General features: G+C 32.4%; 1 protein-coding gene and 1 long non-coding RNA gene across 2 annotated transcripts in view; one reads left to right on the forward strand and one right to left on the reverse strand.

The window, feature by feature from the left end:
- Positions 1–2028, reverse strand: part of LOC104799847 (serine hydroxymethyltransferase 2, mitochondrial) — a 4381-nt gene extending 2353 nt beyond the window's left edge. Inside the window, exons 1-9 of the mRNA XM_010522523.1 lie at positions 1873–2028; positions 1734–1784; positions 1510–1596; positions 1237–1358; positions 948–1024; positions 711–835; positions 511–603; positions 302–394; positions 2–197 (exon numbers count right to left, since the gene is read on the reverse strand). Of these exons, the coding sequence (XP_010520825.1) occupies positions 2–197; positions 302–394; positions 511–603; positions 711–835; positions 948–1024; positions 1237–1358; positions 1510–1596; positions 1734–1784; positions 1873–1977 (949 nt within the window). The 5' untranslated portion in view covers positions 1978–2028. The remainder of the gene's footprint in view (position 1; positions 198–301; positions 395–510; positions 604–710; positions 836–947; positions 1025–1236; positions 1359–1509; positions 1597–1733; positions 1785–1872) is intronic.
- A 223-nt stretch (positions 2029–2251) lies between these two features.
- Positions 2252–3503, forward strand: LOC104799848. Its single transcript, XR_769621.2, has 2 exons — positions 2252–2506; positions 3190–3503. It is a non-coding gene; the product is annotated as an uncharacterized LOC104799848 (long non-coding RNA).
- The last annotated feature ends 12216 nt before the right edge of the window (positions 3504–15719 follow it).

The following is a 15719-nucleotide window of genomic DNA, read 5'->3' on the forward strand; positions in this document are numbered from 1 at the left end:
TCTTTCCCTTGTTTGTTGATCTCCTTCACCCCCTTTCTAAAGAAGATCATAGCCCCACGTGGACCTCGAAGTGATTTGTGAGTCGTAGTCGTCACAACATCTGCATACTCGAAAGGAGAAGGAATCACACCAGCAGCAACCAACCCACTAATGTGTGCCATGTCAGCCAACATAACTGCCTTTTGCTTATCACAAACCTGCAAATTTATCAGGAAAAAAAATTTGTAACTGAAAAGAAAAATACTACCATAAAAATTCAACAACACGCAACCATGGTAGTTGCAGCGAAAATTTTTTTAACCTTGCGTATACGCGCATAGTCATAAAGACGAGCGTAAGCACTTGCACCAGCAACAATAAGTTTTGGCCTGAAAAGCGCAGCACTTTTTTCCAGCTGCAATAAATTATATCAGAAATTCAGAATGAATCTAATTTTGTCTTCAGTGTAGTTGAGGAAGTAACGTGACAAAACGAAATAGCTTAAACATAAGAGGACGCAAGCTGTCTAACCTGGTCATAATCAATGTAACCGGTGTTCTCATCCAACCTGTATGGCATTGTCTCAAAGAATATGGATACAGCTGAGATTTTCTTCGTGTCAGTCTGCATAACAGCAACAAAAAGATGAATAAAAAGCATCTTAAATATGAGAAAGGTAGGCCAAAACTGAGATCAATAAAGATAAAATATCTGTAAAGAATTCCAAGCACCTGGTAACCGTGAGAAAGATGTCCACCATGAGGTAGATCAAGTGCCATGATCCTCTCATGAGGCCTAAGCAGTGCAGTATAAACTTGGAAGTTAGCAGGGGATCCTGATAAAGACTGCACATTGACTGCAAAAAAAATAGGTCACATCATGCTATAAAGCTGATTTCCATTTTGATATTTTAAGGACAAGAAGATTTTAACATTGGCTAATGCATATAATCTGCAAAAATCACTCACCTCCCCACTTTGAAGGATCTAATTGAAAAGCTTCTAATGCGCGCTTTTGACACAATGACTCTGCCATGTCAATGTACCTGGTGGAGGAGAAGCAAAAAGCTTAAGCATTTACAACTAACAACACATCGATAAGAACTTCGGAAAAACAAAACAAAACAAGTTTTCTCTGAACTTCAGTACTTCAAGGAAGTTGCATCAAACTGAAGTTGCCCCTCATCTAACAAGACCAGAGAGGAACCGTCCAATGAATGCGATCGAATAGAAAAGAAAAGGAAGGAGATTTCCATACTCGTTTCCTCCGTAGTATCTGGCGCCAGGGTATCCTTCACTGTATTTGTTAGTCATCACAGAGCCAACCGCTTGCATCACAGAGACAGATGTGAAATTCTCTGATGGTATAAGTTCAAGTCCCTGAAAATCACGTCCTCCAGATTCAAAATCATTGCACCAAAAAAAAACATCCGTTCCCCATTTTTTGGATTTAGCCAAGAACGCGAATTTAGCAGTCAAACTTTCCAAAAGACTTCAAATCAGCATCACCATCATCGTTATATCCATTCACCTTCCATTGCCTAGCTTTCTCAAGCTCGATAATATCGGCGATTTCGGGATCGATTTCTTCCAAAGGAGCATTCAGTTGTTTTATCCACTGAAAAAAGCAAAAGAAATCACGTTCGCGAACCAAACTCCAACAGAAAGAGTTAAATGCGAAAAATTTCATTGATCTTTCGACAATATCGGATTCAAGTAAAAGAATAAACAACATTTCCATAGAAGATCACACACCGTGGCGCGAGATTTCTCCGAATCCGCAATAGCCGAATTTGGAAAAGACGACTGGGCACAGAAACACACAAACGAACAAAATGAGATAAGACGAAACCAAAAGGAGAAAAAGAAAATACGAATCAGATGAGGAAATGACCATGAAACGGAGGGAACCGCCATTAGAGGCAGCAAACGAGATCGGGTTCTTGACGGAGGAGGACGAGAATCTGCGAAGAGCCGCTGCCGCCATCGTCGTCGTCATCGTTTGCCTCTCTCACTCCCTCTGAAAACGAGCTTTGGTTGGTGTGTGCGCAAAAGGTGGCTTCAACTTTCAAACTTTTGTGTGGTGTGACGTCACATGACGTATGCCGCGACCCCATTCAAACGACATCGTTTAGATTTTCCACCGGTAGATAGGCCTGCGAATGGGGCCGGCTCATGGCCACAATTGGATTTGGGTAAAGCTTGGATTCGCGCTTTTGTTTTTTTCCTTTGAGCCCAAACTTAAAATGGAAAAAAAAAAAAAACCGCGGCGCGTGAGCGAGGAACTCTCTAGAGCAAACCCTAAAATCCCCGTCAAACCCTAAATTCCCTGCATATAAATGCAGCTTCGAGTATAATCGGCGGATCCTATCGCTGATCTCTCTCCGGCGTCGAACCACCGGGGCTGCCAGCGAAAAATCGACGATATGCGGCAAATCCAGAATCTGCTTACGGATTCAGGTCCCGGTTAGTCGTAGATCCGGGGACTGTTTTCATCAGTTCGGCGTCTCCTTGTTGTCAAGGGACAGGTATAACTCTTCATGATGGATCTTTTCAACTTGAAATCTTTCACACAAGAGATTGGAATGGACCTTGATGATATAGTTACCGATGCGGTGATTGGAGTATATCTATCGATTTTGGGGTTTAGTTGCTGCTGTGAAATTTCTGTTCGTCGCGATTTCTCTGTCCAAGCAAAGTTAAACTTTAGGTTTATAATTATAAATCGATACATCGAATATCCTGATCAATCTATTTTATAATTTGATAATATTCCTTTGAATTTTTAAAAGAATATTTGTCGAATTGTAGGATTGGTTTGTCGAAGTATCGGTAAATAGAATTTTTTATAAAATGATTAGTTTTCGCCGTAAATTTATGAAAATAACATATCATGCTATGTCTGAATATCAAGACTTTCTAGTGTGAATATGTGAGATTTCAAGAGATATTTATCGAAAAATAATTTGTAACTTTTGAAGATTGTACTATTATAGATTGTATTATTATGTTGTAAAGTATGATGCTGGTGTTGTATAATATGAGAGTATAAATAATATTTGTGTATTATATATTGGAAAAATCAAATAAAAGTTTTATGTGATTATTGATTGGTTATACTTATTTTTTGTGAAGAATATTGTGAAATTATAGAGGAAAATAAAATGGTTCTTTTCGGAAAAAAGATGGAATGGATTTTGTATGCAAACAGGGTGTAAGTAAGGAATGGATTACTGCACGGCGAACCCATGTCTTGTTGAATTTAGAGGTTCGGGTGAATGGTGGGATGAGAAGTTGTTCATGTTGTACTTATATTTTAATACCATGCAGCAAAGTGTCTACTATTTGCGTAGATATTTGCTTTTTATTAAAAAAAAGCATGTCTTGCGGTTCATATTTAATAATTTAGTTGTCCAAAATGAGGTTGTAACATTATCCTTTATTATTTTGCAATCAATTGTGATTAGGGGTGGATGTTTCGATTCAATTCTTTGGAATCGAACCGGAAAATACGATATTTTTTTTAATCCGAACTGTTCTAAATTTTCGAACGGTATTATTTTTAGAAAAATGAGTTTTCCAAAACCGAACCGAATCAAATTTTAAAAATTCTCAAAAATTCAAATTTTTTTTTTAAAAAATCTATCTTTTTTTAATAAAAATCGGAATCAAAACCGAACTGAACCGAATATAATATAAAAATTGATTGATATCTATTTTTCTAAAATCGAAAAAACCGATCCGATACATTCCTGTCTTGAACTCGAACTGATTTCCGGAACACTTCGCCCTAGTTGTGATTATTCAATGTGGGATTTGAAAGTTGGATTTGGAGGGATATGGTGAAGCCACCTAAAATTTCATCTCATCATCTAGGTGTCAAATTTTTCATTGGTTTATTAAATTAATTAAAATCTTTATTAATTATATTAGTTATATGTAAATTGATTGGTTTACCACTAATTATTACACACAAATTTAGATTTTTTTATAGAAGATTAGGTTATGCATATAATATAAAAGTTTATGAATAACACATGATTTTTTTTAATATATTATTTGATACTTATAATCCAAAATACATCAATTATAATGTGTTTTTTAATAGAGGGTTTTCAAAAACTTATATAAAAATATATTAAAATCCAAGTTCAAAAGTTGTTTGAATAGATATAAAATTATATATAAACAAACTGTCGTTTTTTAGTAATGTTATTAAAATAACAAAATAAACCAAAATAATTACATTTATTTCACACCTATACAAGCTCTCAGAACCATAATACGTCATCTTATTAACTGTGATCTGCGTGTAACGATTCTCCACTACTCGATTATTAATTCAAGAAATAATAATGCCAACTCAAACGCACAGTGGAGTAATAAGCATGCTATTAACTATGAAATGTAGTGGAGTAATAAAAAGATCATATTTATTATATACATACACGAAACTTGCGTAGTTAATATTTAGTGGGGTTAAAAATTTTAAAAAAAAACGTCCCTTGCGTCTTGCTTTTCTCAATGAATTGTACGTTATACAAATATGTTTCCGTTGAATAGTTGAATGATAAAAATTATTAACTTAAGAGAATTAAATTGGTATTATTATGAATGTATGATAAAGTGGCGATATGTCCATTCATTTTCGCTCACTCAAATACCATTATCAATTACTCCAAAACCGTTGACGTTGATTGCCGACCGCGAGCTCCGTGGACAGGGGTTATTCGCCGAAGTTTAACGGTGGAGAAGGACGCTATCGGTTTCTCCATCGAAGGAAACACAGTCAGGTTGAAAACGTTGTGGAGAGAGGAGGAGGAGAAATTTGTGGCGGAGGAGTCGCGGGAGATTGCGTGAGGAAGGACTTCGTCGTCGAGCCTCTCTCCGTTTATTCCTCAACCCTATGGCGCCACAAGCTCGACGAATATCTCGATTCTCTCCGTCAATATCAAAACTTGGATGAAATTTCATTGATTTGGGATGTTAAATTCGTAATATCCGTATGAATTTAGGTCGGCCCAAAAAATTGTTTTGGAGTTGGAACCCATACGGTGGAGAGAAATCATCGATAACGATCTTCGAGGAGGAAGTAAATCCATTGTTAGAAGCAGCGGATATTCAACTTGAGGTTAAAGGTTCGGATTTTCTGCTTTTGAATTGATGTTTTTCTCCGGCAGATGAGCTAAAAACCAACCAAATCCAAGAACGGTTCATTCATCAACAGTAAGCAATCATTTAAACTTAAAATCTATATATTCCCATAACAAATTTGGTTTTGTATATATATCATCTAACATTGTTATGGATTATATTACACGTAAAACTACTAATAGCATGCCATTGGACCGACTGTGGAGGCGGTTCATGCAACACGACTCCATTTACGCACACTTGTGAATGCCAAGAAGGTCACAACAATCTCCTCAGAGTTTCTGCATTTTCTTGCTTAATGTGTGTTAGTTGTTAGTGTTTATTCATTCTGTGTTTGCGAGAAGAAAGTTATGCCTAAGAAAGCTCCTCTTTCTCCCCTATTTTTTTTAAAAAAATTTCGGTTACATTTTGATTCACATTGTGCTTTGAACCGAATCTTGTACCAAAAGGGCAAATTGTGTTATATTCTTGATGGGATAATGGATTAAACCATGATATGAGCTTTAAATCAGAAGATCAAGCAGAGACCATTAGAAGAGTTGGTAAGCTAATTTTCTAATGAAATGTTTCCTTTCGGTAACAACTATCGATTCCGAAGCTTCAATGTTTATCATTTTTAAAATATAAATGTACGCATTTCATGGAGCATTCGAAATATGTACATTTCTCATTTTCTTCTTTTTTCAATGTTGTTGCCTTGTAATGTGGTTTCAGAGACGGAAAACACAAAGACAGAAACTTTATTAGGGGTGTAAAATGAGCGGACCGGGCCGGGTTCAATTCGGGCTTCAATTTTTTCGGGTCGGGCTGACCCACCCATTTATTTTTCGGGCTTATGATTGATGGCCCGGAGCCCGGCCCTACAGGGCTTCGGGCGGGTTCGAGCCGGATTAAATAATTTTTTATGATAGTGATAATAATAATAATAATGTAAAACATTCAATAAAAATATTCTTAAAACCAATAACAACAAAATGTCATCCAACGAAAGTATTTTTAAAATCAATAACATTTTTAAAACCAATAACAATAATATATATATATATATATATATATATATATTTCAACGAACAAGATACATAAATTTATAAAAACAAATAACAAACATAATATAAAAAGATATTCTATAATGTTATTAATTTTAGAAAATCCAAGAGAAACTGAATAATCTAAAAGTAAAAGCTTTTAAAAATACTTAAACTAGATTACATCATAAAACATCGAAACAAAATGATTAATCAAAGATAATTAAAGAAGAATTGAATTATGATAAATATAGAATATTATCATTTACCGCATAGAACACATGTCTCTATAAATATCACATGATATATATATATTTGATTAATGAGTTGCGGACATATGATTAGGTAAATAAACATACATGACATATATAATTGATTTGATATTTGTAAAAATAAAAAACGTACGTGTTAGATAGAGAAAAATTAATGTATGTTATGCATATATATATATATATATATATAAAAGTTACAAATAACATATGTGCCCTAAAAGTTTAATGTCAACATCACTTGTTTACCAAATCTGAATCGATGGAACTCATAAAAATTTGAATCAAAATAATAGAAAACAAATCAATAAATTATTCACCAAATCCAAGAACAAACAAAAAAGTATGAAAAGGAAAAATCCACCCAGAAACAAATGCAACTTAATACAAATCTTTTAATTTTAACATAAACAGTACCTGATTTAAAGTGCAATAACACGATGGTGATGATGATGAAACCAAACCAAGGATGAAAATGAATACAGAAAAACCTACCAAACAAAAAAATCTTTTTTTTTTTAAGATGAGAAGTGTCAACGGAAGAAGAAGAACAAATGGAGAGAAAGATTGAGAATTAGAGTACAAGAAGATTAGGGTTAAAAATAGTTAGGTAAAGCTTCAGGTAGAAAAAAAGGGTTTAAAAAAAAAACAAAGAAAAAGTCACGGGCCTCAACCCCGGCCCGAAGCTCGACTGACCCGACTCAATAGGCTCGTGGCCCATTTAGTCCGAGGCCGAAAGCCCGAAGTTTAATGGGTCTATATATTTTAGGCCCATGTCCTTATTATTTTCGGACGGACTCGGGCCAGGTTTCAGACTTCGGGTTTTATTGACACCCCTAAACTTTATTACACCCTCAGAAGACACAATACGATCGGGTAAGTAGGAATGTTTTATCAGTTCTAGAATATTTCTGTATTTTTTTCTAATATAAAAGAATGATAATGATAGTTAATATTTGAGTTTCTTCTGCCTTTCAATGCAGCTCTATAGATGAAACAAACCTAAAAAAGAAAGGAAGGACTCTCGATGATCTCTGTTTAAGGAAGGTATATTTTCTTTAAATTTTATATTTATTTTTTGTGTGTATTCTTCTACATCTTTTTCTCTATTTGTGTATGGGCTCATGTAAAAATATTTTATTAATTTCAGTTGTACGTCCTAAAAAATTTGTTAGGCGTTCAAACTTAGATGAAATTGTATGGAATAACATATACAATATCAACTCCAAATCTTCTAGATGAAACTAGATAAAATTTGTTATGTGACACTCGGGTCGTGCTCTTCGGTCCAAATCTATTTTCGTCGTTGGCTCTATCAGTCTTCGTACTTCTATTACATCTCTTTTCTTTACAAATTTGATTTGTTTTAGGTCTCCATTGATACAATTAAAATTACAGATTCCACTCAGGGATTTGTATTTACAATGTATAAATCTCACGTGGTTGGTTATTTTTATTAACTCATCATCCATATCATCGCCACGGGTCTACAACGTGGCGAGTCTACGACTTTGCCATTGGAAAATTATTCAAAAATATTATACAAAAATAATAACAATAATAAATAATCAAAATTTTAATATCTACACATACTATTTGTTCATTTTAATTTTATATTATAATAGATTTCTCTTTATCAAATAAATATTCTAGTCTTTTTTTACTAAGTTCATATAACAAAATTTATAACAAGATAATTAATAAAAAAAGATTAATAACCTGAACATTATAATAATAAAGTTTTATAAATTATAATAGAAGCTAATAGAACGGTCAATTTTCTCTGTTTAATGATGATGTCATTTATAACGTAATTTTATATTAAAGTCTAAGATAATTAATTTAAATTTATAACGTAATTTAAATTCTATTATGAGTAGTGGGTGTTGGTAAATAAATAATAATAAATGCAGATGAAAGATTAAAAAAAAAAGAGAGGAAGAATGCAGATGGAAAAGAAGGAAGCGTATCTTTGTAAATGCATTTCTCTATTAGAGAGGAATACAAATTCTTGTGCAAGAGTTTCCACACAGGTTTCCACCATTTCGAATTGGTTAGGCAGGGCGATAGCTAGGTCGGGGTTTAAAGGTTATGATGGTCGCTGTACGAGACGAGGCCATTGCCTGCGAATGAAAAGCTAGGGCCAAGAATTGATGAAACTCTGGATATGAAGATAAAGCGTTGGGCTGCAGGGAAGGAAGGAAATCTACTTACTCTTCTATTAGCATTCTAATACGTAAGCTTCATTTTTGTCGCTCGAATATCAATAGCAATATGTTGTTCTTCTTTGTTATATATGCATACACTTATATATACATATGTGTATAGAGGTGAAATGGTCGGATTATGGGTGGTAGCATGTGTCTTTAATCGATCTGATAACCGCTGCAATGGTCATATCGTTTATCCAAAGATAACAATGTCGTATCATAGGTATACAATTTATTGTTAATTTAATAAAAAATGACATTCCGATATAAAAAATTGTAAATTTTAAATTAAATCATTCAAACAAAAATCGTTGCAGATGCAAATGATGAAGGGTTGCAGAGGTGGTTGATGTATTCTTCATTGGTATCTTTTTTTTTTTTTTGATGATGGAAACGTTGAGAATGCATACAGATATGTATATGATTTACGTTATTAAAATATTTTTGTCGAAAAAGTTGATGACAAATATTATTGTTAAAATATCATTCTAATAATTTTTTTTTTATCAAATGACTATATATATATATATGCTTGGATTTGAAAACAAATATATATTTTCTTTGGTGACAAATTTTATTAGAGTTTTGATCACAATAAAACAATCAAATTTACGAATCGGATTATCAATTTAGAAAAATATTTTTCGCTTATTATTTAAAAAGTAAATTTTCAATTTTTAATTAAATTAAAATCTATACAATTCCAAAAAATGATTTCTTATTTAATTTCGAAAAAATTAACATATAATATCTATCTTAAAAACAAAAATATTGTAAAAAACTCAATATGGAATAAATTGAAAATTCCTTTATAAATGGATAGATTGATTGTGTAAATGTAGTCTCAATTCAGAAAATTATTTTTCGTATATTATTAGATGAGTTAGTTTTCAAATTTTATTTGCACGACAAGTAATGCCATTTTAAAAAACTTTATCTTAATTAGTTTTACATGTAATTTCAATATAAAAAGTAGCAACAATGTCGTCAAATTTTCAGTATTCAATGATCTCACTGTAGAACTCCATTCACAAATGTATATTGAAAGTTAGAAAAAGTATCATAGTCTAGGATAAATCCAAAGATTTTCGAAGATATTTATTTAACATAAATTAATTCCTAAATATTAGATAGATTAATATTTAAAAAACGTTATCATTGTTATATTGAGTTTACTAATACATTTTCTACATCATGTGTTCTATCGCTACACACATCAATGTTTACAAAGATTTAAATAGAAAAAAACTCAACATCATAAAAAAATTTCGTCTAACTTAAATAAATTATGGAAAAATCACATATAAATACTTGAACTTTTACAAAATTCTCAGATAAATATCTGTAGTATAAAATTTCCAAAAAAAAATACATGAATTTTTCAAAACTTCCACATAAATATCCAGATTTTTAAAATTTTGTCAAATGGAACAATATTAGTTGACAGCTTCAGAATGTTAAGTCATCAATTATTGACAAATTCCTTTATAAATTTAATGTTGCTAATAGATTTTGGTTTCACTTGACAATTTTTTAAAAATTTGGATATTTATATGAAAATTTTGAAAATTTCAAGTATTTATTTGAGAATTTTATAGTTCATGTATATATCTGAGAAGTTAATCTAGTTAGAGGCAAATAAACATGAAATCAACACAAGTTTTTGGAAGTTAAAATTGGGAGAAACGTATTTAAGTAACCATAAAACCGTTTGAATACAAAGTCAAAGTGGCACTTCGAAATGAATTTAACCCATATTATTTTCGGGTGACGCGTAGTTGGATTCGGCTAAAGCGTGGATTCACACTTTACCTAAACTCCCCCATCAAACCCTTTTTATGTCTTTTTATTTTTTTTACTTTAAAAATATCACGCCGTCAATGATATTATACCTTAAACAACGCTACCTATAAATTTGGGCGTAGAATACATTGAATAGTTTAATTTAAAAATCTATGTTAGAATAAATTGCAATATATTCTTAAGATATTTGCAACTTAATCCTCCAATACCAAAAAAGTATGAATATTATAATTTGCATCAACGGTTGAAAGTGCAAGTCTCGGTGGACTTTGAATATAAAAGACTCTTTCCAGTTTCCACAGTAAATGCATAGCGGGAAAATTTCTCCGCATTTTCTCTTTCTCTAACACAAATTTTCTCTCCTTTTTCCTCCTCTGTTTCTCACGATCCAAACAGGGGAAATCTCTCTTTTCATATAATTGATTGCCCCTTTTCTTTTTCATTAGTCTGGCAGGCATGTGTTTTAAATCTTGCGGTGAAGTGTCCCAATTCCCATCGCTTCGCTTTTGAAAATGTTCCCTTTTTTTTCGTGGTGCGTGACGTCACTTGACGTATGACGCGTCTCCCACTGAAACGACATCGTTTAGATTTCCCTGGTAAGGCTTGCGAATGGGCCGGTCCAGGCCCATAATTGGATCACATTTAAAAATAAAACTGCGGCTCTATAGCAAGCAAACCCTAGCTCCCGTCAACCCTAGAATCCCATTGTATAAATACGTCTCTGGAGAAAGGAGACAAACACAGAATGCTTTCGAGTTCGATCGGCGAATCCGTATCCAATAAGTCTTCGTCGATCTCTCCCCATCTTTAAAACCGGCGAAATTTTCGTTTGCAGTTCCAGAATCTGCTAAAGCTTGAATTCACACTTGTTTTTTTTCAACTTTAAAATAAAACAAAAGAAAAAAAATTGCGGTCGCAAGAGAAACCCTAAAATCTCCGTCAAACCCTAAAATCCCTGCGTATAAATGTGTCTCTTGGAGTACGGAGTAAATACATAGGTTTTCGAGTTTGATCGGCGGATCCGATCTGATTCAAACTTCGTCGATCTCTGGTCGAAGTTTCCCCCGGCATCGAACCACCAGACCCTACCTGCAAAAATATACGATCGGTGGTCATTCCGGTATCTGCTTACGGATTCAGGTATGGTTTGGTCGTAGTTTTGAAGAGTCTTTTGATCTTTTGGTTGCCTCCTTGTCGTCAAGGGACAGTAAGAGATTGGGATGGCCATTGATGATGCGGAAGTTGGTGCGTATCTTCTGTCGGCGGCCATGAAGTTTCTGTCGTGATTTTTCTGTCCAAGCAAAAGTTGAAGTTCAATCGATTATGATAAATCGACTCTTTGAACATTCTAATCAACCAATTTTACAATTTGATTATGGATTTTCGGTTTTGGGAAAGACGAATTTCTCAAAACTCACATAATTCGAATTGTATAATTGGTTAGTCGATTTTTTTATAATATTGATATAATATTTTGTTATACGAAGAAGATCGAACGATAAAGACTATCGAACGATAAATACTACAAAGAAGATCGGAGTATAAAGACAAAGAAGATCAAGATTGAACAAGAAGATTGTATTAAATTCAAGTTTTTTAAAAGTTGTAATAGAATATTTAAAACATGTGTATTGTAATATCGTATAGTATTATTTACTTGTAAATATATTTATTGTTTATGAATTTATTATGAAAGCTTTTTTTCTATTTTTGTGTAGTTTTAGTCGGAAACAAATAGTATGTATATTTTATATTTTATTTAATTAATTTACAATTTGCATCGAAAATGAACTTGGCATGATCCCTAAAAGATTTGTTATGACGTGAAATTTGCAAGCTATTATTTTGGAAGTTAAAATTGGGAGAAATGTATTTAAATAACCCATAAAACCGTTTGAATACAAAAGTAAATGTGGCACTTAGAAATGAGTTTATAACCCATTTTATTTTCGGGTGACGATAAGATGCGAACCCGATTGAAACGACATCGTTTTAGATTTCACACAGCCAGATCGCTAATGGGCCACCGCCATAGTTGGATTCGGCCGAAGAGTGGACTTTTTTTTTGTTGCTTTAACAAAAAAAAAAAATCTGCGGCGTGAGAGAGAGGAGCTCTAGAGCAAAACCCTAAACTCCCCATCAAACCCTTTTTGTCTTTTTTTTTTACTTTAAAAATATCACGCCGTCAATGATATTATACCTTAAACAATGCTACCTATAAATTTGGGCGTAGAATACATTGAATAGTTTAATTTAAAAATCTATGTTAGAATAAATTGCAATATATTCTTAAGATATTTGCAACTTAGTCCTTCAATACAAATGTGATTAAATACCAAAAAGTATAAAAATTATAATTTGCATCAACAGTTGAAAATGCAAGACCCTTTTGTGTAACAGTTGCCTAAAGCAAAAGCTGGCAAGTAGAGGAGTCTGATTAAGTCAGTGGACTTTGAATAAAAGAGACTCTTTCCAAAGTAAATGCATAGCGGAAAATTTTCTCGGCATTTTCTCTTTCTCTAACACAAATTTTCTCTCCTTTTTCCCCTCTATTTCTCACGATCCAAACAGGGGAAATCTCTCTTTTGATATAATTGGTCGTTCTTTTTCATTAGTCTGACATATGTTTTAAATCTTGCGGTGAAGTGTTCGTAGTAAAGATCATCGTTTGCCCAATTCCCATCGCTTCGCTTTTCAAAATGTTCCCTTTTTTTTTCGTGGTGCGTGACGTCACTCGACGTATGACGCGTCCCCCAGTGAAACGACATCGTTTAGATTTCCCACTGGTAGACAGGCTTGCAAATGGGCCGGCCCAGGCCCATAAGTAGGTCACATTTTAAAAAAAACTGCGGCTCTATAGCAAACCCTAGCTCCCCGTCAAACCCTAAAATCCCATTATATAAATACGTCTCTGGAGAAAGGAGGCAGACACAGAATACTTTCAAGTTCGATCGGCGAATCCGTATCCAATACAGTCCGTCGATCTCTCCCCATCTTTAAAACCGGCAAAAATCGGCGATTCGGTTGCGATTCCAGAATCTGCTTATGGGTTCGGGTTCCGATTAGTCGTAGATCCGGATGTTCTTTTGATGAGTGGGGCGGTCTCTTTCTCGACAAGGGACAGGTATATCTCTTCACGATGGATCTTTCTAACTCTAAATCATCCATACGAGAGATTGGAATGGCCTTCGATGATGTAATTTGTCGATCTCGGAATTTAGCTGCGGCCGTGAAGCTTGGGTTTGTCGTGATTTTTCTGTTCAAGCAAAGTAAACTGACACCATTTACAATTCAACTGTGGCTTATCTGTTGTGGGAAAAACATGGGTCTATAGTTTGAATTGTAAGGTAATCGATGGGATTATCAGAAATTAGAATTTTTTAAATTGTGGTAGATAAATTTAAAAAAAATAATACAAAAGAGTGTGATTGAGATTAAATAATCTGTTTTATTTTATTATTTTTTTAATGATGTAAATATTTATGTTTTTAATAATTATTTATATATATATAATTGTATTTATTTATATTGTAAGAAAGATATTATTCTGTAAATTGCGATTATAAAATTTTTATTTTGGGTATGAGTTAAACGATATCTTGTTTCGTTTCTTTTATTTGATTCCACGTTTATTCATCTTGTTAGACTGCCCCAAAAGTGTTCAAAGTATCAAACGGTTTCACTATTTAGTTTTCCTATATTGATTGATTATGGTGCAGAATAAGATCAATAAATGGGTTCTAGAGACAAAATAAGTTCAACTGTTATATGAATATTTCTTCTACATTTTTATAAATTCCAATCATTTTATATGCCATATTTGCAACCACAAAAGCCACGAAACATTGAACTCGAGTATAGTTTTTGGGCCTTGTAACATTGACTCTCATTATGTTACGAAGGAAAAACACCGTTGGGGTGATAAAGACAGATCTCCTAAAGTTGACAAATCGGCCTTTTTGTATTATTCTCTATATATATATAATACAATAAGAAAATCTTGTAGAGATTCGCTCCGAAGATATGTAAATATTATAAAATATAACTTTATTCATATTTGATTTTCGGTTTAAATCTAGTTTAGATTTGATTTTTGTTGATAAAAATACTCGTTTTGATAAAAATTCTCCTAAACCACGGATGGAATATATCGAATAATTAATAAAAAAAACAATTCTCAAATTGAATTCGATTAATCATTGATGTTGTGATACGCTGCCGACGACCTTTCAAAATCTGGAAGACTGGGTTTCGTTTACGCATATTCGTTACCATAAATGAAGGCGAATATTTCGATTCAGTTATACGAAACCGAACATTATAATGCATTTTCATATATGAAAATAAAATCTGATATAAATATTGAATTTTTTTTTTTTATAATTGTTATAAATTCGGAAAATAGAATATAAAACTATTTAGATGACAAATTCTGTAAAAGCCGAACGTATTTAATCGGGTGGAACATAAATCGAAACAGAATCGGATTGAATAGAAATTGGATTCAATTTAAAATTGATAGATATAATTGTTCTAAAATTAAAAATAACCAAATGGAAGTCAGAATCAAAATCTGAAAAGTTCACTCATACTGGTAACCATCTTAGATCATTAAGGTAGGGTTGGTGGGTTCCCAACCTATGGAAGAATTTATACTAAAAATATCGATCGGTAAATACAAACCCGTCCTGGACCTCAATTAATTTTGTCTAGAGAATAATTATTTTTTGTATAGATTAATTTTGTCTTTTCAATTTGGTCATGCATCCTAATCGAATAATATATAATTATATTTTGAGAAAATTTAAAAAAAAACGCTAAACTCTCAAATTTTGACAAAAAAATATTAAACATTTTTATTTTATCAAATAAAAATTAAACTTTTTAAATTTGACAAAATAAACACTTAATTTTTCAATAATTGTCAAAATAAACAAAATGACTGGTGTGACACAATGAGATGTAAACACGTCAAATTATTTTTGTTAGTTATTTTGACAATCGAAAAAAGTTTATATTTTTTTTTTGTATCACTAAAAAAGTTTAGTATTTTTTTAATAATCGGAAAAAAGTTCATGTATTTTTTGGATCAATTAAAAAATTCAGAATTTTTTAGTTTCATTTAAAAAGTTTAATATTTATTTGACAAAAAATAAAGTTCAGAATTTTTTTTGTCAAAATTAATTTTTTTTTGGTATTTTCTCTAATTTTTTTTAGCTAGAATTGATATACAAGCGAAAAAACATAATTTTTCTAAAATAAAAAGTTTAATCAATATGA

This window comes from Tarenaya hassleriana, unplaced genomic scaffold (genome assembly GCF_000463585.1).
Source record: "Tarenaya hassleriana unplaced genomic scaffold, ASM46358v1 Cleome61, whole genome shotgun sequence".
Classification (NCBI taxonomy): Eukaryota; Viridiplantae; Streptophyta; class Magnoliopsida; order Brassicales; family Cleomaceae; genus Tarenaya; species Tarenaya hassleriana.